Genomic DNA, 27,134 nt, shown 5'->3' with positions numbered 1-27,134 from the left:
CTTTCCCCAACAATACAGTAATCAATATTGGTAGTACTATTAAAAAGTAGAAGAAAAAAGAACACAAGTAAGCTATGTACAGGGTCAGTTCCAATACCATATTTACAGTGTGCAGAGATACTTAAGTGGTAGGGGTAGATATGTATAGGGGTAAGGTGACGGCATCAGGATATACAGTTGAAGTCGGAAGTTTACATACACTTAGGTTGGAGTCATTAAAACTTGTTTTTCAACCACTCCACAAATTTCTTGTTAACAAACTATAGTTTTGGCAAGTCGGTTAGGACATCTACGTTGTGCATGACACAAGTAATTTTTCCAACAATTGTTTACAGACTGATTATTTCACTTATAATTCACTATCACAATTCCAGTGGGTCAGAAGTTTACATACACTAAGTTGACTGCCTTTAAACCTTGGAAAATTCCAGAAAATGATGTCACAGCTTTAAAAGCTTCTTATAGGCTAATTGACATCATTTGAGTCAATTGGAGGTGTACCTGTGGATGTATTTCAAGGCCTACCTTCAAACTCAGTGCCTCTTTGCTTGACATCATGGGAAAATCAAAAGAAATCAGCCAAGACCTCAGAAAAAAAATGGTAGACCTCCGCAAGTCTGTTTCATCCTTGAGAGCAATTTCCAAACGCCTGAAGGTACCACGTTCATCTGTACAAACAATAGTACGCAAGTATAAACACCATGGGACCACGCAGCCGTCATACCGCTCAGGAAGGAGACTCGTTCTGTCTCCTAGAGATGAATGTATTTTGGTGCGAAAAGTGCAAATCAATTCCAGAACAACAGCAAAGGACCTTGTGAAGATGCTGGAGGAAACAGGTACAAAAGTATCTATATCCACAGTAAAACGAGTCCTATATCGACATAACCTGAAAGGCCGCTCAGCAAGGAAGAAGCCACTGCTCCAAAACCGCCATAAAAAGCCAGACTACGGTTTGCAACTGCACATGGGGACAAAGATGATACTTTTTGGAGAAATGTCCTCTGGTCTGATGAAACAAAAATAGAACTGTTTGGCCATAATGACCATCGTTATGTTTGGAGGAAAAAGGGGGAGCTTGCAAGCCGAAGAACATCATCCCAACCATGAAGCACGGGGGTGGCAGCGTCATGCTGTGGGGGTGCTTTGCTGCAGGAGGGACTGGTGCACTTCACAAAATAGATGGCATCATGAGGAAGGAAAATTATGTGGATATATTAAAGCAACATCTCAAGACATCAGTCAGGAAGTTAAAGCTTGGTCGCAAATGGGTCTTCCAAATGGACAATGACCCCAAGTATACTTCCAAAGTTGTGGCAAAATGGCTTAAGGACAACAAAGTCAAGGTATTGGAGTGGCCATCACAAAGCCCTGACCTCAATTGTATAGAAAATGTGTGGGCAGAACTGAAAAAGCGTGTGCGAGCAAGGAGGCCTACAAACCTGACTCAGTTACACCAGCTCTGTCAGAAGGAATGGGCCAAAATTCACCCAACTTATTGTGGGAAGCTTGTGGAAGGCTACCCGACACGTTTGACCCAAGTTAAACAATTTAAAGGCAATGCTACCAAACACTAATTGAGTGTATGTAAACTTCTGACTCACTGGGAATGTGATGAAAGAAATAAAAGCTGAAATAAATCATTCTCTCTACTATTATTCTGACATTTCACATTCTTAAAATAAAGTGGTGACCCTAACTGGCCTAAAACAGGGAATCTTTACTAGGATTAAATGTCAGGAACGGTGAAAAACTGAGTTTAAATGTATTTGGCTAAGGTGTATGTAAACTTCCGACTTCAACTGTATGATGATTGTGTGTGTGTAGTCAGTATGAATGCATCTGTGTGTTGTGAGAGCGTGTAGCATGTGCATAGTCAGTGCAAAAATAGAAGGGTCAATGCAGATCGTCTGTGTAGCCATTTTGTTAGCTATTTAGCAGTCTTATGGCTTGGGGATATAAGCTGTTCAGGAGCCTGTTGGTGTCAGACTTGTTTCTCTGGTACCGCTTGCCGTGCGGATGGAGAGAGAACAGTCTATGGCTTGTGTGGCTGGAGTCTTTACAATTTTCACACCGCCTGATAGCGAGGTCCTGGATGGCAGGGAGCTCGGCCCCAGTCATGTAGCGCTATGCGATCAAGGGCGGTGCAGTTGCCATACCAAGCAGTGACGCGGTCACTCAAGATGCTCTCAACGGTGCAGCTGTAGAACTTTTTGAGGATTTGAGGGCACATGCCAAATCTTCAACCTGAGTGGCGCAGTGGTCTAAGGCACTGCATCGCAGTGCTAACTGTGCCACTAGAGATCCTGGTTCGAATCCAGGCTCTGTCGCAGCCGACCGCGACCGGGAGACTCATGGGCGGCGCACAATTGGCCCAGCGTCGTCCAGGGTAGGGGAGGGAATGGCCGGCAGGGATGTAGCTCAGTTGATAGAGCATGGCGTTTGCAATGCCAGGGTTGTGGGTTCGATTCCCACGGGGGGCCAGTATAAAAAAAGATGTATTCACTAACTGTAAGTCGCTCTGGATAAGAGCGTCTGCTAAATGACTAAAATGTAAATGTAAAATGAAGGGGCTCTTTCGCGCCTTCACAACTGTTTGCGTGTGTATGGACCATTTTAAGTCCTTAGTGATATGGACACCAAGGAACTTGAAGCTCTCAACCCGCTCTACTGCAGCCCCATCGATGGGGGCGGGCTTGCCCACCGTTTCCTGTAGTTCATGATCAGCTCTTTGGTCTTACAGACCTTGAGGGAGAGGTTGTCCTGGACCACACTGCCAGGTCACTGACCTCCCTATAGGCTGTCTCGTCGTCGCCGGTGATCAGGCCTACCACCGTCGTGTCGTCAGCAAACTTGAGTCGTGCGTGGCCACGCAGTCGTGGGTGAACAGTGAGTACAGGAAAGTACAAAGCATGCCCCCGTATAGAGGGACAGCGTGGCCGAGGTGATGTTGCCTACCCTCACTACCTGGGGTCGGCCCATCAAGAAGTCCAGGGTCCAGTTGCAGAAGGAGTCCTAGGGTCCCAAGGTTGGTGACGAGCTTGGAGGGGGCTATGGTGTTGAATGTTGAGCTATAGTCAATGAACAGCATTCTCACATAGGTATTCCTCTTAGCTAGGTGGTAGAGAGTTTAGTGAGAGTAGAGGGAAAACTTCATAAAGGGTGGGACAAGTAAACCATGCAACTGTGGAGAAGGGACTGTTTAGTATTCTACTTTTCACTCTGCTGCCACAAAACCCTTAGGTATATAGATTTACCTTCATATGAACAAATCACAATTGTAATCTCCTGACGTTAGATAAATTGGTATATTTCAGTCAGCTTTCAGGTATGAAAAGGTTGCTGGCAGATATGAAATGATATGGATATGAAATCAGAAGTATTGGTATTAAATCGCTGGATGTTTCTGGGGATGGTTAACTTTGTACACAAGAGGTAGCTGTTTGACTTTCTTCTCTTGAAACCTCTGGTCTCTGGTGTTATAATGAAATCAATAGCAAAAATAGTCAAATTAAGTCTTATTTAGATGAAGTCATATTTAAAAGTTATAGATTTAGTTTTTAACAATGTACAGGCGTATCATGCTGATAATTTAGAAAACGTTGGGAACACACCTTCCACGTCGTTCATTATTTTCCATAGAACGCATAGCCCCTAGTAGATTATTATATCTTACTCAATACAGCACAAATTATAGTTCCCGAGACTCCTAAATTGACCTTTTCCTTGCAAGAGGACGATAACTCCTCAGTATAAGAGAGAAAAATAAATGTGTTCTGGATCTTATCTTTAGAAAAATGTTTTTCACTTTTTCAAACACTACAGTAATTCTTCAATGTTCTGACGTCATACTTGAAAAATACGCCAGTAAGTCCAATCAGCGACAAAACCCCGGCATAATGTACGCACGCCCCGCCTCTCTGAGGTATCTATTTATACAATATTGCAACACTGACGTTGGACACGCACTACAGACAGTGCGGGCGGGTGGTAGAACATTTCAATAGGGCTACTGCTTCTGAATGGATGCAACTTCTCGATTACAATTCGCTGAAAGGAGATGCAAAGTCTTCATATTTGTAGATACACATTTTGGGGCATACCATCATCTGAATCTCTTCAGTTGAGCTTGACTGCAGCTTGAGAGTACATAATTTAGACTAGTTAGCGGCCAAGTCATATTATTGCTGTCATCATATTTGACAGTGTTAAAAATCTGCATAGTCGTGCCAAGAAATGACAGAAGGTACCAATATGACAGACAATGAATCTGACACAACTAAAGAAATGGTTCCTGCGGAAGAGACACCATTGAAGTCATATGAAAAGCGCCCTGAAGAAGCTGAGGAGAAGAACGAGAACGGGGGTAGCAAAGGAACCATCCAAGAGCAGGTCCCCGTGGCTGCGGAGGAGCCTGAGTTCGTGCACCCAGAAGGAGGATGGGGGTGGGTGGTTATGCTGGCTGCCATGTGGTGCAATGGAGCGGTGTTCGGAATCCAGAACGCCTTTGGCATCCTGTTCATGTCCCTCCTGAAAGAATTCGGCTCATCAGATGATGAAGACCTCAGGTTCAAAACAGGTGAGAAAAGTGGGCACAATGGCAAAACGGTAGCAAGCTGGCTAAATACTGTATTAGCCAGTTAGCTAGCAGCTCCATGCATCATAAAATATTTGTATTACTTTCTGGCTGCATATCAACATTTGACATTCATTTTCGTTCTTCCTGGTATGCTATTGGTGACTGATACTAGTGAACGGCATACAAATCACACTAATGGAACAAAGTTCAGAGAATGTCACCCTTCCAGTTAGCATGGTCTAGATTGTTATCTGGTGTCAGTAAACCAGTCGAGCGTGCCACGTGCACATGGCTAGCCAGTGCTTGACTTGAAAGAGTTGAAGGAATTGCCTTTTTTCAAGTCGGTTCACTGAATTTCACAAATTAAGGGTTCATACACATTTTGACAGATGGAATTTCATGACTTTAACATAACAAATAATTGGTGTATGTCTCTATGTAGCCTACATGGAAAAAGTCAGCATTTATGTGGTGTTGACACTAGAAGGCTGCTGGTATCTCCTGCTGTTGTGCCCTTGATCAAGGCACTTAACCCCCCACAAAGTAGAATAACTGCACTGTTAGGCTACTGTATAAAACACATGTGGTCAATCCCTCCATCTGGAGGGTTACTGGGTGTACAGGCTTTTGATCCAGCCCTTTTTTTATCCAACCCTGCTTATCAAGGTTCTGTTGCGCAGATGATGTTTACACTCTTAGAAAGAAAAAGGTTCCTTATAGAATCAAAAAGGGTTCTCTCTTGCTTCAAATATGGAACCCCTAAAAGTTCTATATAGAACCCTTTTCATAGGGTTATTTGATCAGAACCCTAGAGGTTCTTCTTCACTGAACCAAAATTGTTCCACATAGAACCCTGCATGGTGCCATTTATGAATTATGGCTACTACTATAATAAACAGTGCTTCGGGAAGTTTTCAGACCCCTAATTTTGTTATGTTACAGCCTTATTCTAAAATGGATTAAATTGTTTTTTCTCCCTCATCAATTTTGAAAAAGCAAAAACAAATGTATTAAAAATAAAAAATGGAAATATCACATTTACATAGGTATTCAGACCCTTTACTCAGTACTTTGTTGAAGAACCTTTGGCAGCGATTACAGCCTAGAGTTTTCTTGGGTATAACGCTACAAGCTAGGCACACCTGTATTTGGGGAGTTTCTCCCATTCTGCTCTGCAGATCCTCTCAAGCTCTGTCAGGTTGGATTGGGAGCGTCGCTGCACAGCTATTTTCAGGTCTCTCCAGAGATGTTAGATCGGGTTCAAGTCCAGGCTCTGGCTAGGCCACTCAAGGACATTCAGAGACTTGTCCCGATGCCACTCCTGCGTTGTCTTTGCTGTGTGCTTAGGGTCATTGTCCTGTTGGAAGGTGAACCTTCGCCCCAGTCTGAGGTCCTGAGCGCTCTGGAGCAGGTTTTCATCAAGGGTCTCTCTGTACTTTGCTCCGTTCATCTTTCCCTTGATCCTGACTAGTCTCCCAGTCCCGCGGCTGAAAAACATCCCGACAGCATGATGCTGTCACCACCTTGCTTCACCGTAGGGATGGTGCCAGGTTTCCTCCAGACTTGACGCTGGGCATTCAGGCCAAGGAGTTCAATTGTGGTTTCATCAGACCAGAGAATCTTGTTTCTCATGGTCTGAGAGTCCTTTAGGTGCCTTTTGGCAAACTCCAAGCGGGTTGTCATGTTTTCCTTCTGGAAGGTTCTCCCATCTCCACAGAGGAACTCTGGAGCTCTGTCAGAGTGACCATCGTGTTCTTGGTCACCTCCCTGACCAAGCCCTTCTCTCCCGATTGCTCAGTTTGGCCGGGCGGCCAGCTCTAGGAAGAGTCTTGGTGGATCCAAACTTCTTCCATTTAAGAATGATGGAGGCAGGGTCACGTGATGCAGTGAGGCTAGGACCGAGAGCTCCCGATAAATATTTTACAAACTTATCCTATAACTTCACCCATACTTATTACTACACTGTAGCCAAGAGTGGTGATATGCCCATGGGACAAAGAAAAAGGCAAGGGAAGCCCCGAAACAGACCAAGAAACAATGGAGAAAGAACCTCTGACCATGCCCTCCTCCGAAACCCAAGATGGCACCATGACACCTCAGGAAGAAGCTAGCTCACATCCTCAAAGTGATCAAGAAGGCAATGACTCCTTCACAACACAATTTTAACTAGAAAACGGCTGAGTTCAGCTGTTCCATCTCAGCACAGTTGGCTGAAATCAAAAGCTCCATCTCAGGTTTGACAACGACTATCAGCGCGCTAGGATCACGAATGGAAGAAGCTGAAGAGCACATCAGCCCTGCTGAGGACAAGCTAGAGGGAATGTGGACGGAACTACAGAAACTGCGCAAAAACAGTGAATACCTGATGAATAAGGTCGACCATTTGGAAAACTACAGTAGGTGAAGTAACATTAGAGTTATCGGCCTCCGCGAGGGCTGTGAGGGGACGGACCTCATTGATTTCTCTGCTGCCATTATCCCCTCCCTACTGGGCAAAGAACATTTTGCTGAACCCCTGGTTATCAAACGGGCACACAGGTCACTCGCCCCTCGCCCATCCCCTGATCAGAACCCACAACCCTTCCTCGTTCGGTTCCTGAGGTACCAGGACAGAGAGAAAGTTCTCAGAACCGCAGCCAAACATTTCAAGGAGAAAGGAGTGATCCTACACAACAGGGAGGCAATTAAATTATTTCCAGACATGAGTCCCGGTATGGTCAAACGCAGGAAGGAATTTGACCAGGTGAAAAAAGAACTTACCTCCAAGAACATTCCCTTTGCATTCCCTTTCCCAACCTGCAACGATGAGAATCATCCATGGCGGACAGAGAAGATTCTTCAAAACGCCCAAAGAAGTCGCAACTTTTCTGCGAGGACTCCAGGCGACCGGCTCAGGACATGGTTGATTGGCTAGCGGACCGGGTTAATGAAAGTTTATACAAGAAACACATCTAACAGGGGCAGAACATAAAACATTAGAGGGAATGGGTAGGACAGGTTTTTGTCTCTTTTATATAACACAAAGTAGCTGTGTTGATTAAGAATTTACCCTTCTGTGTAACGAAAACAGTTATGTGGTCCTCTGTAACTCAATTGGTAGAGCATGGCGCTTGTAACGCCAGGGTAGTGGGTTCGATCCCCGGGACCACCTATACGTAAAAATGTATGCGCACATGACTGTAAGTCGCTTTGGATAAAAGCGTCTGCTAAATGGCTTATTATTATTATTATTATGTAGTGGTCCATGGCAGAATGTATTCTGAATCTTGGACCTTGCTTAATGTATATGCACCTAATTATGATTATCATATTTTTATTCAAGAATGATTCCTCAAGGTAGCGGAATTTCAGGGAACACTTGGTTGGGGGTGACTTTAATTTTTGTCTGGATCAGATTCTGGATAGATCCTCAACTAAAGCAACCTCATTGACTAAGTCAGCCAAATGCACTCTATCATTTATGAAATACTTAAATTTGAAAGACACATGGAGACAGCTCCTCCCCCAAGATGGGGATTACTCCTTCTACTGCTGCCCGCATAACTCTCATACCCGGATTGATTATTTTCTCCTATCAGCACAGGTAACCCATAGAGTTGTGAAAACTGAGTTTTTATCCAGAACTATCTCCGATCATTCCCCCTCACACTTTCTGTTTGTATGCCGGATGGAGTTCAAGGGTTCTATAGATGGCGCCTAAACCCAACTCTTTTGAAACAGGCAGAATTTTGTCAATTTATCAGAGACCAAATTAAGTTTTTCTGTGAAACAAACTGTCCGTCCTCTCCCAATAATTTTGTACTCTGGGATACATTAAACCCCTTTCTTAGGGGTCAAATAATTTCCTATACCAAAGGTCTCAAAAATAAATGCACTGCTGGATTGAATGAATTAGGGAATGAAATCCTATTACTACAAAAATAACACAAAAAATCTGGCTGTAAAGAAACATACTGCTCATTGGTGAATAAAAAACTAAAATATAATACCCTAAGTACTTACAAAACTGAAAAGGCTATTCTTAGAACTAGGCAAAGATATTATGAATTGGGGAGAAAACAGTCTTGGCCTGGTAGATAAAAGCTGAGGAGAAGTCGAGAACCATCAACTCTATTGAAACACAGAACGGTCAAGTGTCTCTCAACCCGGAAGATATTAATGATTCATTTAAACAATACTATTCTAAGTTATACAGTTACAGTGGGGAAAAAAAGTATTTAGTCAGCCACCAATTGTGCAAGTTCTCCCACTTAAAAAGATGAGAGAGGCCTGTAATTTTCATCATAGGTACACGTCAACTATGACAGACAAAATGACAAAAAAAATCCAGAAAATCACATTGTAGGATTTTTAATGAATTTATTTGCAAATTATGGTGGAAAATAAGTATTTGGTCAATAACAAAAGTTTCTCAATACTTGGTTATATACCCTTTGTTGGCAATGACACAGGTCAAACGTTTTCTGTAAGTCTTCACAGGGTTTTCACACAACTGTTGCTGGTATTTTGGCCCATTCCTCCATGCAGATCTCCTCTAGAGCAGTGATGTTTTAGGGCTGTCGCTGGGCAACATGGACTTTCAACTCCCCTCCAAAGATTTTCTATTGGGTTGAGATCTGGAGACTGGCTAGGCCACTCCAGGACCTTGAAATGCTTCTTACGAAGCCACTCCTTCGTTGCCCGGGCAGTGTGTTTGGGATCACTGTCATGCTGAAAGACCCAGCCACGTTTCATCTTCAATGCCCTTGCTGATGGAAGGAGGTTTTCACTCAAAATCTCACGATACATGGCCCCATTCATTCTTTCCTTTACACGGATTAGCCGTCCTGGTCCCTTTGCAGAAAAACATCCCCAAAGCATGATGTTTCCACCCCCATGCTTCACAGTAGGTATGGTGTTCTTTGGATGCAACTCAGCATTCTTTGTCCTCCAAACACGACGAGTTGAGTTTTTACCAAAAAGTTCTATTTTGGTTTCATCTGACCATATGACATTCTCCCAATCCTCTTCTGGATCATCCAAATGCACTCTAGCAAACTTCAGATGGGCCTGGACATGTACTGGCTTAAGCAGGGGGACACGTCGTGCACTGCAGGATTTGAGTCCCTGGTGGCGTAGTGTGTTACTGATGGAAGGCTTTGTTACTTTGGTCCCAGCTCTCTGCAGGTCATTCACTAGGTCCCCCCGTGTGGTTCTGGGATTTTTGCTCACCGTTCTTGTGATCTTATTTCCGACCCCGCGGGGTGAGATCTTGCGTGGAGCCCCAGATCGAGGGAGATTATCAGTGGTCTTGTATGTCTTCCATTTCCTAATAATTGCTCCCACAGTTGATTTCTTCAAACCAAGCTGCTTACCTATTGCAGATTCAGTCTTCCCAGCCTGGTGCAGGTCTACAATTTTGTTTCTGGTGTCCTTTGACAGCTCTTTGGTCTTGGCCATAGTGGAGTTTGGAGTGTGACTGTTTGAAGTTGTGGACAGGTGTCTTTTATACTGATAACAAGTTCAAACAGGTGCCATTAATACAGGAACGAGTGGAGGACAGAGGAGCCTCTTAACGAAGAAGTTACAGGTCCGTGAGAGCCAGAAATCTTGCTTGTTTGTAGGTGACCAAATACTTATTTTCCACCATAATTTGCAAATAAATTCATAAAAAATCTTACAATGTGATTTTCTGGAATTTCTTTTCTCATTTTGTCTGGTCATAGTTGACGTGTACCTATGATGAAAATTACAGGCCTCTCTCATCTTTTTAAGTGGGAGAACTTGCACAATTGGTGGCTGACTAAATACTTTTTTTCCCCACTGTATGATGGAACGTAACCAGCAATCATAGACACATTTCTGTCTACTATTGAACTACCGCACCTCACACAGGAAGACCAAAATGAACTAGATCGCCCCTTTACAAAAACAGAAGTCGAAAAGGCAATTTCCTCTCTACAATTCGGCAAATCACCAGGAGACGATGGCTTTCCCCCATAGTTTACATAAACTAAGTTGACTGTGCCTTTAAACCGCTTGGGAAATTCCAGAAAATTATGTCAAGGCTTTAGAAGCTTCTGATAGGCTAATTGACATCATTTGAGTCAATTGGAGGTGTACCTGTGGATGTATTTCAAGGCCTACCTTCAAACGTAGTGCCTCTTTGCTAGACATCATGGGAAAATCAAAATAAATCAGCCAAGACCTCAGAAAAAAAATCGTAGACTTCCACAAGTCTGGTTCATCCTTGGGAGCAATTTCCAAATGCCTGAAGGTACCACGTTCATCTGTACAAACAATAGTACGCAAGTATAAACACCATGGGACCACGCAGCTGTCATACCGCTCAGGAAGGAGACGTGTTCTGTCTCCTAGAGATGAACGTACTTTGATGCGAAAAGTGCAAATCAATCCCAGAACAACAGCAAAGGACCTTGTGAAGATGCTGGATGAAACAGGTACAAAAGTATCTATATCCACAGTAAAACAAGTCCTATATCGACATAACCTGAAAGGCCACTCAGCAAGGAAGAAGCCACTGCTCCAAAACCGCCATAAAAAAGCCAGACTGGACATGGAGACAAAGATCGTACTTTTTGGAGAAATGTCCTCTGGTCTGATGAAACAAAAATAGAACTGTTTGGCCATAATGACCATCGTTATGTTTGGAGGAAAAAGGGGGAAGCTTGCAAGCCGAAGAACACCATCCCAACTGTGAGGCACGGGGTGGCAGCATCATGCTGTGGGTGTGCTTTGCTGCAGGAGGGACTGGTGCACTTCACAAAATGGATGGCATCATGAGGAAGGAAAATTATGTGGATATATTAAAGCAACATCTCAAGACTTTGGTCAGGAAGTTAAAGCTTGGTCGCAAATGGGTCTTTCAAATGGACAATGACCCCAAGCATACTTCCAAAGTTGTGGCAAAATGGCTTAAGGACAACAAAGTCAAGGTATTGGAGTGGCCATCACAAAGCCCTGACCTCAATCCTACAGAAAATGTGTGGGCAGAACTGGAAAAGTGTGTGCGGGCAAGGAGGCCTACAAACCTGACTCAGTTACACCAGCTCTGTCAGGAGGAATGGGCCAAAATTCACCCAACTTATTGTGGGAAGCTTGTGGAAGGCTACACGAAACGTTTGACCCAAGTTAAACAATTTAAAGGCAATGCTATCAAATACTAAATGAGTGTATGTAAACTTCTGACCCACTGGTAATGTGATGAAAGAAATAAAAGCTGAAATAAATCATTCTCTCTACTATTATTCTGACATTTCACATTCTTAAAATAAAGTGGTGATCCTAACTGACCTAAGACAGGGAATTTATACTAGGATTAAATGTCAGGAATGGTGAAAAACTGAGTTTAAATGTATTTGGCTAAGGTGTATGTAAACTTCCGACTTCAACTGTAGCTATTGTCTCTCTGTAGTGTATTGTTTGTATTGCTTTGTGTATATGTTGGTATCTCTTGTTATTTGTCTTCTTTAGTCATTATTAGTATTAGTATTATTGTAATTGTATGTATTTATTATTTTTAATTTGTAATTGTTTTTATTTTGGGGGGTGGGGAGGGTTGAGTTACCTTTTTGTTGTACTACTTTTGCTGTATTGTTCTGTTGTTGAATAATAAAAAATAAAAATGATTGAGTTTCATCAGACCAGAGAATCTTGTTTCTCATGGTCAGAGTCCTTTAGGTGCCTTTTGGTAAACTCCAAGCAGGCTGTCATGTGCCTTTTACTGTGGAGTGGCTTCCGTCTGGCCACTCTACCATAAAGGCCTGATTGGTGGAGTGGTGCAGAGATGGTTGTCCTTCTGGAAGGTACTCCAATCTCTACAGAGGAACTCTGGAGCTCTGTCAAGTGACCATTGTGTTCTTGGTCACCTCCCTGACCAAGGCCCTTCTCCCCAGATTGCTCAGTTTGGCCGGGCGGCCAACTCTAGGAAGAGTCTTGGTTGTTCCAAACTTCTTCCATTGGGGACCTTCAATGCTGCAGAAATGTTTTTGTACCCTTCCCCAGATCTCTGCCTCGACACAATCCTGTATCGGAGCTCTAAGGACAATTCCTTCGACCTCATAGCTTGGTTTTTGCTCTGACATGCACTGTCAACTGTGGGACCTTTATAAAGACAGGTCTGTGCCTTTCCAAATCATGTCCAATCAATTGAATTTACCACAGGTGTACTCCAATCAAGTTGTAGAAACATCTCAAGGATGATCAATGGAAACAGGATGCACCTGAGCTCAATTTCGAGTCTCATAGCAAAGGGTCTGAATACTTATGTAAATAAGGTATTGCTGTTTCTATTTTTCATAAATTTGCTAAACAAATGTAGACCTGTTTTCGTTTTGTCATTAGAGTATTGTGTGTAGAATGATAAAAAAAAGTAAATGTAATCAATTTTTGAATAAGGCTGTAACGTAACAAAATATGGAAAAAGTCAAGGGGTCTGAATACTTTCCGAATGCACTGTATGTAGCCTATGTGCAGACTACTATAGGGGAAGGGGTGTATTTCCACTCTCACTGATTTTCTGGCCAGTCTCGATGTGCATTGTGTATTCTTTGTCAGTTTCAGGGCCATTAAAAGGTTCAAACATTTCTGGAAAGTGTTCAGACAGTGAGGTTGCCCAGTGTTTGTTTTTCCTCTCCATGGCTAAAGGTTCACCCCCACCACATGGATAATGATCCCACGTTGTTTCACTGTCTTTAGCCACCTGTTGCTGATGTTATTGGGGGTTGAGAGTGGATTTCTGTTGACGTGTGAAGGGTTACATCTGGACACAGTAAATGGGCGAGAAGTGCGAGTAGGCTATTTACCACGCTTTGATTAGGTTACGTGTTAAGGAGACTCATTTGTGTAGCCTATAACCTTTTCAAAGGGAAGGTCATGCATCAAATGTGTGATCAAAGCTGGGAAGACACACTGTGCTTGGCAGTGTTAATCATCATCGATTTGATTACCGAGCAATCCGGAATCACCCATTTCCTCACATTGACATTGCTGTGATTCTTAGGAAGATTTGCACAAGTGATTTAATCCAGATATAGATTAATCACTACATAGATGTATCAGATCCTGTTAACTGATAGCTACTAATCACAGCATTGTCACATTGTAATTATCACTCAAAGTAATCACTCATTGGTCATGGATTTCCTTGTTATTTTGTTTTTCTTCAGTACCATTACTTCTTCCTCAGTCTGAAATGAGTAGCGAGGATTGCATCAGCGTGCTTCAAGTCCAGCTGTCGCCTGCCTTCCACTTTCCCCAGCCGTAGTCCCTCTCCAGTTGTCATAGAGGTCTAATCTAGGGAGATCCTGAGAGGAACATAATCCAGTTTGGCACACTGCCAGTAGCTAACAGTCCCAGACAGAGGGGAGTTCATGGAGCCTTTGGCAACCCATATAATGTATATTTGACCTATACTAACTCATGTCACTGTTACACTACCTCAGGGTATGCCTTTTGGGCTGTTGGTTAGCTGCTAGATAGGAAGCATGATCATTTCTCTACTATGCATTACATCATGAGCTTGGTATGGCTGCAGAAATAATGGGAAACATGTAAGGGGTTTCCACAGATCCTATAATTCACTTCTAGGGGGGGTTTCTGGATCTCTGTAGCTCAGCTGGTAGAGCACGGCGCTTGTAACGCCAAGGTAGTGGGTTCGATCCCCGGGACCACCCATGCACAAAAAAATTTATGCACGCATGACTGTAAGTCGCTTTGGATAAAAGCGTCTGCTAAATGGCTTATTATTATTATCTATTTGATTAATTTGGAAAATGGGCTAGCTAGATGGATCATGAACACATTTTCTTTGCTTTTTGTAGAATACCACAGCTACAGATCAGCCCTGTCCCAATGGTGTTGAGATTAACTGGGACCTAAAAGTAGCTGTCACTCAAGCAAAGTTGACATTTTAAATTTAGACTGTCAACACCCATCTTAAACCTATCTGTAAAGCATGATACACTCGCACCCCTTGACCCCTTCCTATCCAGTCAGATCCTAAAGGTGTTGGCTCTCCAGTAACCAGTTGGACAAGAACAGCACATTTACTGTTTAGATTTTGTTTGTCTCAACAGTTGGACTAATGAGGTCGTTCAACATTCATTTATGTCCTTTCCCTCCCAAACATGGATGTAGCCCATTGGCAGAGGGCATAGGCAAATGTCCTTTCTTCCAGCTGCAGCCTCTCAAGCTCTGAGCTTCCTGGGGTGAGGGTGAAGTAAAGCAGGGGTAGTGAGGGGGTTTTGTCTTGCACGACAAAAATACACTAAAGCACATAGAACTATAGAAGATTATTGTGTTGCACCAATGCTACATGCCTCTGTTGTGTCAGGAAGTCTTCTATAGTTCTCTGTGCTTAAGTGTATTTTTGTCGTGCAAGACGCGATGGTACAACACTGTATACAGACTACAGAGCCCTCTCCGCGCACTGTAAGCTACAATAAATCGAGTTCCCCTGTATTTTGGGCAGGAAACGGCTGTGAAGGAAGCTGTAGTCTATTGCAAGTCTGTTATAAATAATCTGAAACGATGTTGTGTATGTTTGCTGCTTCTCATTAAATCATGTGTGGCTGTTTTTTTTTTAGGCTATGACCTAAAATACATTTGTTCATATGGGCAGAAAATGTTATAGTGTACAGAAATTGTATCAGTTACAGTTCATGCGAAAATATTTAGATCTGGTAAAAGGCCGACATTAAAAAACACTGTCTCTAAAATCAACTTGTTTCCATTTCTATAGTGATGTTACAAAGTAACAATAGCCTCTATGATTAAAGGGACTGCAGTTGATCTATTACTGGGCTCTCACCATTAAGTCACATGCACAATTCTGAGTTTCGATCGTCCATTTATTAATTGACATCAGTCAGAAGAGACACATTAGGGTCTAACAACATAGGCCTACGACTTTATGATTTAATAGTCTATTTCAGGTGAAACATACATTTCATAACCTGATAATCTACTGTCCTGAATAATAGAAAGGAAAATAGCCTACCCTTGGGTGTTGCGCAAATAGCCTATCCTACACAATTGCACAGTAGCGTAGACTCGGCACAGTAGGCTTGAGAAATAGCGTTCCACATGTGGTGCTTCCTGGGCTCTATTTACTTAATTATATTGATTAAATTGTGATTTTGGGTTGATAAAACGACATGGTATTTATTTTGGCTTGTTAAGGGAGTGAACGTTATTTATAATAAGAAAAAAACGGACCTCTCTGAAATGAAAATGGAGGGCCCTCCCTTCAGCAAAATATATTTGACCTAAACCCTCCCTGAACGCTTGAAAAACAAACAAGTGACCCTCCCCTATATCCAAAATAAATCTACCGTTTACCCTCACTTCTTGGACAGACCAGAGCGTTAGATATGCACTTTTAGAAATTGTTCTTCGTCATGTAAGCATTACATGGCAAAGCAGGAATTTTCGTAGCGCACAAGGCTGCGGGCCAGAAGGTTGTGGGTTCGCAGACCACCTTGGACAAGAGTAGGGGTGGAAATATCTATTTTATAGTAAAAGCATTGCATGTATCTCATTGTATTTGCAGGTCCGATTAAAAAATAGCCTTTTTATAAACATTTCATGCAATTCTACATCATTTTACATATTAGCAGAATCTTTTTTAATACCACACAAATTGCAGGCCAAGAATGGACAGAGAGCTAGGCCAATGTGTTCATCTTATCATATTTCTCCAATGCCAAATTAGTGTGTCTTGTTTGCAACGAAACTGTCCCTGTTTGCAAATAATAAAATCTGAGAGGTCATTAGGAATCTGAGCATGGACATTTCAAAAGTTAGGCATACCTTTCCACCCCAGACAGAGTAGGCCTACCGATGCAGAAACATTTAAGCTTTAACTGCTGGCTACTCTTCTTCCGTAGCGTAACACAACGAGAGAAGGCCACAAGTATTTGCCTAAAAGCTGTCTGGGTTTAAACATCTTCTATTGTACAGAAAGTGTATCGCTTAATTGATAGTGACAAAATTAGATTACTTACCAAGCAAAGTCTATTTTTTGTCTCCTCGGCTCTAGAAGGTTGTAGCTCAGCCTCTAAATGTCAAAGAAAGGTAACAATGATATTCCCATATGCATCAGTCACGTCTTTCCCGGGTATTTTACAGCTCGTTTCAAGCATAAAGCATTGCGGACCAAAGCGCTATTATAGATCACTTTATATAATCGGATCCGTTTTATTTTCTTCAAAATCTTAAGCATGTGTTGCTTTTTGACATTTTCTTTAATAAAAGGTAAGGCCTATGGCATACCCTGTAATACGCCCTCAATTTTAAGTATTGGTTTTAACTTGGCCTACCTCGGTATCGGTGAAGGGCTGTTATTTAAAGAGTGCATGGTGGTTGGAGGAATTGACCGAGAAATCTATGGATATAGCAGCCTATAGCCTCATTTCATCTGTCAAACAGGTAGGCCTACCCCTTATTTCTTAAATTGGAAGAAATAGGCTCCAACACAAAGCACTCTTGTTGTTAAAGTATAATTAAAATGAAGACACTTAAAACGAATTATGCATGCTCGAATTTGCCTGCTTTCAGCACCATGAACTATCAATTTCTGATTGATTGTGCCCGGCTGCTGCTTCAAGTTCAGCACCACAATGTAAGTTACTCGAATCTGGTTTATTGTGACATCAATAACTCTGATAAATACATAATGGGCAAGAGACATATTGTTTTTAATAAAAATGAATTATAGTAGTAGCAAGCAATAAATGTTGACCTCCGGTTCTCCTTCTCATCTTTGCGTTTTCCTTCTCAAACTGAACCGAATATAGGCTATAGGCTAGTCCGCGCTGGAATATTCATTGAAGTGTGTAATGCAGCCTAGTTTTATTTACACCATCCCAGCACCTGTCTTAGAAATAAAACTTTGCTCTGTGCTTGTCTGAGCATGCACTTCGTAGCCTATAGGCTATGGATAATTTGATGGAGACCACACTAAATAGCCTATAGGTGCACTTGATTTTGTGTGCCCAGTGGAGAATCAGAGATGAGGGGCGGCATCTGGCACACTTTGAGATATATATATATATATATCACACAGTGGGGAGAACAAGTATTTGATACACTGACGATTTTGCAGGTTTTCCTACTTACAAAGCATGTAGAGGTCTGTAATTTTATCATAGGTACAGTGGGGAAAAAAAGTATTTAGTCAGCCACCAATTGTGCATGTTCTCCCACTTAAAAAGATGAGAGAGGCCTGTAATTTTCATCATAGGTACACGTCAACTATGACAGACAAAATGAGGAAAAAAATTCCAGAAAATCATATTGTAGGATTTTCTATGAATTTATTTGCAAATTATGGTGGAAAATAAGTATTTGGTCAATAACAAAAGTTTCTCAATACTTTGTTATATACCCTTTGTTGGCAATGACACAGGTCAAACGTTTTCTGTAAGTCTTCACAAGGTTTTCACACGCTGTTGCTGGTATTTTGGCCCATTCCTCCATGCAGATCTCCTCTAGAGCAGTGATGTTTTGGGGCTGTAGCTGGGCAACACAGACTTTCAACTCCCTCCAAAGATTTTCTATGGGGTTGAGATCTGGAGACTGGCTAGGCCACTCCAGGACCTTGAAATGCTTCTTACGAAGCCACTCCTTCGTTGCCCGGGCGGTGTGTTTGGGATCATTGTCATGCTGAAAGACCCAGCCACGTTTCATCTTCAATGCCCTTGCTGATGGAAGGAGGTTTTCACTCAAAATCTCACGATACATGGCCCCATTCATTCTTTCCTTTACACGAATCAGTCGTCCTGGTCCCTTTGCAGAAAAACAGCCCCAAAGCATGATGTTTCTACCCCCATGCTTCACAGTAGGTATGGTGTTCTTTGGATGCAACTCAGTATTCTTTGTCCTCCAAACACGACGAGTTGAGTTTTTACCAAAAGTTCTAGTTTGGTTTCATCTGACCATATGACATTCTCCCAATCCTCTTCTGGATCATCCAAATGCACTCTAGCAAACTTCAGACGGGCCTGGACATGTACTGGCTTAAGCAGGGGGACACTCAGGATTTGAGTCCCTGGCGGCGTAGTGTGTTACTGATGGTAGGCTTTGTTACTTTGGTCCCAGCTCTCTGCAGGTCATTCACTAGGTCCCCCCGTGTGGTTCTGGGATTTTTGCTCACCGTTCTTGTGATCATTTTGACCCCACGGGGTGAGATCTTGCGTGGAGCCCCAGATCGAGGGAGATTATCAGTGGTCTTGTATGTATTCAATTTCCTAATAATTGCTCCCACAGTTGATTTCTTCAAACCAAGCTGCTTACCTATTGCAGATTCAGTCTTCCCAGCCTGGTGCAGGTCTACAATTTTGTTTCTGGTGTCCTTTGACAGCTCTTTGGTCTTGGCCATAGTGGAGTTTGGAGTGTGACTGTTTGAGGTTGTGGACAGGTGTCTTTTATACTGATAACAAGTTCAAACAGGTGCCATTAATACAGGTAACGAGTGGAGGACAGAGGAGCCTCTTAAAGAAGAAGTTACAGGTCTGTGAGAGCCAGAAATCTTGCTTGTTTGTAGGTGACCAAATACTTATTTTCCACCATAATTTACAAATAAATTCATTAAAAATCCTACAATGTGATTTTCTGGAGTTTTTTTCCTCAATTTGTATGTCATAGTTGACGTGTACTTATGATGAAAATTACAGGCCTCTCTCATCTTTTTAAGTGGGAGAACTTGCACAATTGGTGGCTGACTAAATACTTTTTTTCCCCACTGTACACTTCAACTGTGAGAGACGGAATCTAAAACAAAAATCCAGAATATCACATTGTATGATTTTTAAGTAATTAATTTGCATTTTATTGCATGACATAAGTATTTGATACATCAGAAAAGCAGAACTTAATATTTGGTACAGAAACCTTTGTTTGCAATTACAGAGATCATACGTTTCCTGTAGGTCTTGACCAGGTTTGCACACACTGCAGCAGGGATTTTGGCCCACTCCTCCATACAGACCTTCTCCAGATCCTTCAGGTTTCGGGGCTGTCACTGGGCGATACGGACTTTCAGCTCCCTCCAAAGATGTTCTATTGGGTTCAGGTCTGGAGACTGGCTAGGCCACTCCAGGACCTTGAGATGCTTCTTACGGAGCCACTCCTTAGTTGCCCTGGCTGTGTGTTTCGGGTCGTTGTCATGCTGGAAGACCCAGCCACGACCCATCTTCAATGCTCTTACTGAGGGAAGGAGGTTGTTGGCCAAGATCTCGCGATACATGGCCCCATCCATCCTCCCCTCAATACGGTGCAGTCCTCCTGTCCCCTTTGCAGAAAAGCATCCCCAAAGAATGATGTTTCCACCTCCATGCTTAACGGTTCGGATGGTGTTCTTGGGTTGTACTCATCCTTCTTCTTCCTCCAAACACGGCGAGTGGAGTTCAGACCAAAAAGCTATATTTTTGTCTCATCAGACCACATGACCTTCTCCCATTCCTCCTCTGGATCATCCAGATGGTCATTGGCAAACTTCAGACGGGCCTGGACATGCGCTGGCTTGAGCAGGGGGACCTTGCATGCGCTGCAGGATTTTAATCCATGACGGCGTAGTGTGTTACTAATGGTTTTCTTTGAGACTGTGGTCCCAGCTCTCTTCAGGTCATTGACCAGGTCCTGCCGTGTAGTTCTGGGCTGATCCCTCACCTTCCTCATGATCTTTGATCCCCCACGAGGTGAGATCTTGCATGGAGCCCCAGACCGAGGGTGATTGACCGTCATCTTGAACAACTTCCATTTTCTAATAATTGCGGCAACAGTTGTTGCCTTCTCACCAAGCTGCTTGCCTATTGTCCTGTAGCCCATCCCAGCCTTGTGCAGGTCTACAATTTTATCCCTGATGTCCTTACACAGCTCTCTGGTCTTGGCCATTGTGGAGAGGTTGGAGTCTGTTTGAGTGTGTGGACAGATGTCTTTTATACAGGTAACAAGTTCAAACAGGTGCAGTTAATACAGGTAATGAGTGGAGAACAGGAGGGCTTCTTAAAGAAAAACTAGCAGTGCTCCGTCTAACCATTAGACGACCAGGTGTTGGGCAAAGCTGTAAATTGGACTCATCAGGGAAGATGACCTTCCTCCAGTCCTCTACGGTCCAATCCTTATGGTCTTTTGCAAACCTCAGCCTGGCTCTTCTCAGCCTGGCTCTTCTTTGCATCTCATTGATGAAGGGCTTTTTTCTAGCTTTGCACGAATTCAACCCTGCCCCTAGGAGCCTGTTTGGAACCGTCCTCGCCGTGCACTTCACCTCAGCTGCCGTTTGCCATTCTTTCTGTAGGTCACTTGATGTCATCCTACGGTTGTTGAATGACATTCAAATGAGGTGGCGGTCATCCCGGTCTTTTGGCATGGTCAATAGTTATTTTCTGATTTAATATTACTTTTGAGGTACTATTAGCACTGTTTTTGCCATCCAGCTGGTCCTATTGCAAGAGGATAGTGATGACCACAGCAGTGGTTTTTATACTTTTCCTCGTTTAAATAAGATTTGGTTCAGGTGATCACCTAATTCAGTTGAATGAGGTGTGCCTGTGTTGGAATTCAACAGACACTGGAATGGAATGGCTGTCATACATGTAGAGATGCTGATTTAAGAAAAAGTTGCAGTGGTCTCTTAATTTTTTCCACAGGTGTGTGTGTGTGTGTGTGTGTGTGTGTGTGTGTGTGTGTGTGTGTGTGTGTATATGTATATATAATCTCAGCAAAAAAAAGAAATGTCCTCTCACTGTCAACTGCCTTTATTTTCAGCAAACTTAACGTGTAAATATTTATATGAACATAAGATTCAACAACTGAGACATAAACTGAACAAGTTCCACAGACATGTGACTAACAGAAATTGAATAATGTGTCCCTCAACAGCCACCAGCTGCATTAAGTACTGCTGTGCATCTCCTCGTCATGGACTGCACCATATTTGCTAGTTCTTGCTGTGAGATGTTACCCCACTCTTCCACCAAGGCACCTGCAAGTTCCCTGACATTTCTGGGAGGAATGGCCCTAGCCCTCACCCTCCGATCCAACAGGTCCCAGACGTGCTCAATGGGATTGATATCCGGGCTCTTCGCTGGCCATGGCAGAACACTGACATTCCTGGCTTGCAGGAAATCACGCACAGAACGAGCAGTATGGCTGGTGGCATTGTCACGCTGGAGGGTCATGTCAGGATGAGCCTGCAGGAAGGGTACCACATGAGGGAGGAGGATGTCCTCCCTGTAACGCACAGCGTTGAGATTGCCTGCAATGACAACAAGCTCAATCCGATAATGCTGTGACACACTGCCCCAGACCATGACGGACCCTCCACCTCCAAATCGATCTCGCTCCAGAGTACAGGCCTCGGTGTAACGTTCATTCCTTCGACGATAAACGCGAATCCGACCATCACCCCTGGTGAGACAAAACCGTGACTCGTCAGTGAAGAGCACTTTTTGCCAGTCCTGTCTGGTCAAGCGACGGTGGGTTTGTGCCCCTAGGCAACGTTATTGCCAGTGATGTCTGGTGAGGACCTGCCTTACAACAGGCCTACAAGCCCTCAGTCCAGCCTCTCTCAGCCTATTGTGGATAGTCTGAGCACTGATGGAGGGATTGTGCGTTCCTGGTGTAACTCAGGCAGTTTCTGTTGCCATCCTGTACCTGTCCCGCAGGTGTGATGTATGGATGTACCGATCCTGTGCAGGGGATGTTACACGTGGTCTACCACTGCGAGGACGATCAGCTGTCCGTCCTGTCTCCCTCTAGCGCTGTCTTAGGTGTCTCACAGGACGGACATTGCAATTTATTGCCCTGGCCACATCTGCAGTCCTCATGCCTCCTTGCAGCATGCCTAAGGCACGTTCACGCAGATGAGCAGGGACCCTGGGCATCTTTCTTTTGGTGTTTTTCAGTCAGTAGAAAGGCCTCTTTTAGTGTAGTAAGTTTTCATAACTGTGACCTTAATTGCCTACCATCTGTAAGCTGTTAGTGTCTTAACGACCGTTCCACAGGTGCATGTTCATTAATTGTTTTATGGCTCACTGAACAAGCATGGGAAACAATGTTTAAACCCTTTACAATGAAGATCTGTGAACAGCCTCGAGTCTTATTGGGTATGACGCTACAAGCTTGGCACACCTGTATTTGGGGAGTTTCTCCCATTCTTCTCTGCAGATCCTCTCAAGATCTGTCAGGTTGGATGGGGAGTGTCGCTGCACAGCTATTTCCAGGTCTCTCCAGAGATGTTAGATCGGGTTCTGGCTGGGCCACTCAAGGACATTCAGAGACTTGTCCCAATGCCACTCCTGCGTTGTCTTGGCTGTGTGCTTAGGGTCGTTGTCCTGTTGGAAGTTTAATCTTTGCCCCAGTTTGAGGTACTGAGCGCTCTGGTGCAGGTTTTTATCAAGGATATCTCTGTACTTTGCTCTGTTCATCTATCCCTTAATCCTGACTAGTCTCCCAGTCCCTGCCACTGAAAAACATCCCCACAGCATGATGCTGCCACCACCATGATTCACCGTAGGGATGGTGCAAGGTTTCCTCCAGACTTGACGCTTGGCATTCAGGCCATAGAGTTCAATCTTTATTTAATCAGACTAGAGAATCTTGTTTCTCAGGGTCTGAGTCCTTTGGTGCCTTTTGGCAAACTCCAAGCGGGCTGTCAGTTGCCTTTTACTGAGGAGTGGCTTCCGTCTGGCCACTGTACCATAAAGGCCTGATTGGTGGAGTGCTGTAGAGATAGTTGTCCTTCTGGAAGGTTCTCCAATCTCCACAGAGGAACTCTGGAGCTCTTTCAGAGTGACCATGAGGTTCTTGGTCACCTCCCTGTCCCAAGGCCCTTCTCCCCCGATTGCTCATTTTGGCCGGGCTGCCAGCTCTAGGAAGCGTCTTGGTGGTTCCAAACTTCTTCCATTTAAGAATGGCCAGTGTATTCTTGGGGACCTTCAATGCTGCAGAAATGTTTTTGGTACCCTTAACCAGGTCTGTGCCTCGACACAATCCTGTCTCAGAGTTCTACGGACAAATCCTTTGACCTCATGGCTTGGTTTTTGCTCTGGTACATGCAATGTCAACTGTTGGACCTGTTGGTGTGTGCCTTTCCAAATCATGTCTAGTCAATTTAATTTACCACAGGTGGACTCGCAAGTTGTAGAAACATTTCAAGGAAGATCAATGGAAACAGGATGCACCTGAGCTCAATATTGAGTCTCATAGCAAAGGGTCTGAATACTTATGTAAATAAGGTGTTTCTCTTTATTTGTAAAAACCTGTTTTCGCTTTGTCATTATGGGGTATTGTGTGTAGATTGAGGAAAATAATTTATTTAATCAATTTTATAATAAGGCTGTAAGGTAACAAAATGTGGAGAAAGTGAATGGGTCTGAATACTTTCCGAATGCACTGTAACTAGATATAGCCTTCTGTGTGTTTAACACAATGAGTGAACAGCTGTTTCCCCACGAATGTGTTTGCATTTGGATGCGCGCTGGTGTTTGGACCGCTGGGGTAGCTGCGGTGAGAGAGCGCTGTTGACTTTGTTCCTTCTGTCTATGGTATTTATGTCTCAGAGAGAAGTATTTTTAGATAGTATTTCACTAATTCAATTCGATAACAGGGTAAACAAGATTGTTAGTTCATTTCAATCTAAATAATTTATCAGATTTGCCTAATTTAAGAAGGAATTCATTTCATGATGAAGTGTGAAATGAAGACATTGTTTGTGAATGAATTCTCAATGAACTGTCAGTCAAACTTGGCATAGATGGGAGACAAAAGGGCTGGTTTCAGATGACTGTAATCAACTATGTACAGTGCCTTCAGAAAGTATTCACACCCCTTCACTTGTTCCACATTTTGTTGTGTTACAGCCTGAACTTAAAATGGTTTAATTGAGATTTTGTGTCACTGGCCTACACACAATACCCTATAATGTCAAAGTGGAATTATGTTTTTAGAAAATTATATAAGTATTCAGCCCCTTTGTTATGGCAAGCCTAAATAAGTTCATGAGTAAACATTTGCTTAACAAGTCACATAATAAGATGCATGGACTCACTCTGTGTGCAATAATAGTATTTAACATGAATTTTGAATGACATCTCTGTAACCCACACATACCAGTATCTATCTGTAAGGTCCCTCATTCGAGCAGTGAATTTCAAACACAGATTCAACCACAAAGACCAGCAAGGTTTTCCAATGCCTTGCAAAGAAGGGCATCTATTAGCGCTGGAGGGGATGGCTGCCGTTTTACGGGCTCCGAACCAACTGTGCTATTTTGTTTAGTTTTTTCGCATTGTTTGTAACTAATTTTGTACATAATGTTGCTGCTACCATCTCTTATGACTGAAAAGAGCTACTGGACATCGGAACGGCGATTACTCAGCTGGAACTGGACAAAGATTTTTTTCTTGAATGAGTCCGACGTGAAGGATATACTGCTTTGTCAAGAAAGGCCCAAATCCCCTCCATCAGTGTGAAGAAAAGATGGAGGAAAAGGGGGAGGGCTGTGTGCCTTGTAAGAATTTGCCGACGAGTAAACCACCACTTCCCTCCGTATTATTGGCCAATGTGCAATCATTGGAAAACAAACTGGACAATCTACGATTTAAGACTATCCTACCAACGGGACATTAAAAACTGTCATATCTTATGTTTCACCCAGTCGTGGCTGAACGACGACACAGATAATATAGAGCTGGCTGGGTTTTCTGTGCATCGGCAGGACAGAGAAGCTATGTCTGGTAAGACGAGGGGCAGGGGTGTGTGTATTTGTCAATAACTGCTGGTGCGCGATGTCTAATATTTAAAGAAGTCTCGAGGTATTGCTCGCTTGAGGTAGAATACCTCATGATAAGCTGTAGACCACACTATCTACCAAGAGAGTTCTCATCTATATTATTTGTAGCCGTTTATTTACCACCACAAACCGATGCTGGCACTAAGACCGCACTCAACGAGCTGTATAAGGCCATAAGCAAACAAAAAAATGCTCATCCAGAAGCGGCGCTCCTAGTGGCCGGGGACTTTAATGCAGGCAAACTTACATCCGTTTTACCTAATTTCTACCAGCATGTCACATGTTCAACCAGAGGGGAAAAAAACTCTAGACAACCTTTACTCCTCACGCAGAGACGCATACAAAGCTCTCCATCGACCATAATTATATCCTCCTGATTCCTGCTTACAAGCAAAAACTAAAGCAGGAAGTACCAGTGACTCGCTCAATACGGAAGTGGTCAGATGACGCAGATGCTACGCTACAGGACTGTTTTGCTAGCACAGACTGGAATATGTTCCGGGATTCTTCCGATGGCATTGAGGAGTATACAGTGAGGGAAAATAGTATTTGATCCCCTGCTGATTTTGTACGTTTGCCCACTGACAAAGAAATGATCAGTCTATAATTTTAATGGTAGGTTTATTTGAACAGTGAGAGACAGAATAACAACAAAAAAATCCAGAAAAACGCATGTCAAAAATGTTATAAATTGATTTGCATTTTAATGAGGGAAATAAGTATTTGACCCCCTCTCAATCACAAAGATTTCTGGCTCCCAGGTGTCTTTTATACAGGTAACGAGCTGAGATTAGGAGCACACTCTTGAAGGGAGTGCTCCTAATCTCAGCTTGTTACCTGTATAAAAGACACCTGTCCACAGAAGCAATCAATCAATCAGATTCCAAACTCTCCACCATGGCCAAGACCAAAGAGCTCTCCAAGGATGGCAGGGACAAGATTGTAGACCTACACAAGGCTGGAATGGGCTACAAGACCATCGCCAAGCAGCTTGGTGAGAAGGTGACAACGGTGCGATTTATTCACAAATGGAAGAAACACAAAAGAACTGTCAATCTCCCTCGGCCTGGGGTTCCATACAAGATCTCACCTCGTGGAGTTGCAATGATCATGAGAATGGTGAGGAATCAGCCCAGAACTACACGGGAGGATCTTGTCAATGATCTCAAGGCAGCTGGGACCATAGTCACCAAGAAAACAATTGGTAACACACTACGCCGTGGAGGACTGAAATCCTGCAGCGCCCGCAAGGTCCCCCTGCTCAAGAAAGCACATATACAGGGCCATCTGTAGTTTGCCAATGAACATCTAAATGATTCAGAGGAGAACTGGGTGAAAGTGTTGTGGTCAGATGAGACCAAAATCGAGCTCTTTTGCATCAACTCAACTCGCCTTGTTTGGAGGAGGAGGAATGCTGCCTATGACCCCAAGAACACCATCCCCACCGTCAAACATGGAGGTGGAAACATTATGCTTTGGGGGTGTTTTTCTGCTAAGGGGACCGGACAACTTCACCGCATCAAAGGGACGATGGACTGGGCCATGTACCGTCAAATCTTGGGTAAGCTTCCCTCAGCCAGGGCATTGAAAATGGGTAGTGGATGGGTATTCCAGCATGACAATGACCCAAAACACACGGCCAAGGCAACAAAGGAGTGGCTCAAGAAGAAGCGCATTAAGGTCCTGGAGTGGCCTAGCCAGTCTCCAGACCTTAATCCCATAGACAATCTGTGGAGGGAGCTGAAGGTTCGAGTTGCCAAA

General features: G+C 43.4%; 1 protein-coding gene across 1 annotated transcript in view; it reads left to right on the top strand.

Annotated features, from left to right (window-relative positions):
* The first annotated feature begins 3,977 nt into the window (after positions 1-3,977).
* Positions 3,978-27,134, top strand: part of LOC121552684 (monocarboxylate transporter 10-like) — a 77,708-nt gene continuing 54,551 nt past the window's right edge. The window contains exon 1 of the mRNA XM_041865693.2: positions 3,978-4,579. Coding sequence (XP_041721627.1) covers positions 4,237-4,579 — 343 coding nt within the window. The 5' untranslated portion in view covers positions 3,978-4,236. The remainder of the gene's footprint in view (positions 4,580-27,134) is intronic.

The sequence above is a fragment of the Coregonus clupeaformis genome, unplaced genomic scaffold, assembly GCF_020615455.1.
Source record: "Coregonus clupeaformis isolate EN_2021a unplaced genomic scaffold, ASM2061545v1 scaf0101, whole genome shotgun sequence".
In the NCBI taxonomy this organism is placed as follows: Eukaryota; Metazoa; Chordata; class Actinopteri; order Salmoniformes; family Salmonidae; genus Coregonus; species Coregonus clupeaformis.
Note: the sequence above shows the minus strand (reverse complement) of the source record. Positions and strands in the feature narration are given on the sequence as shown.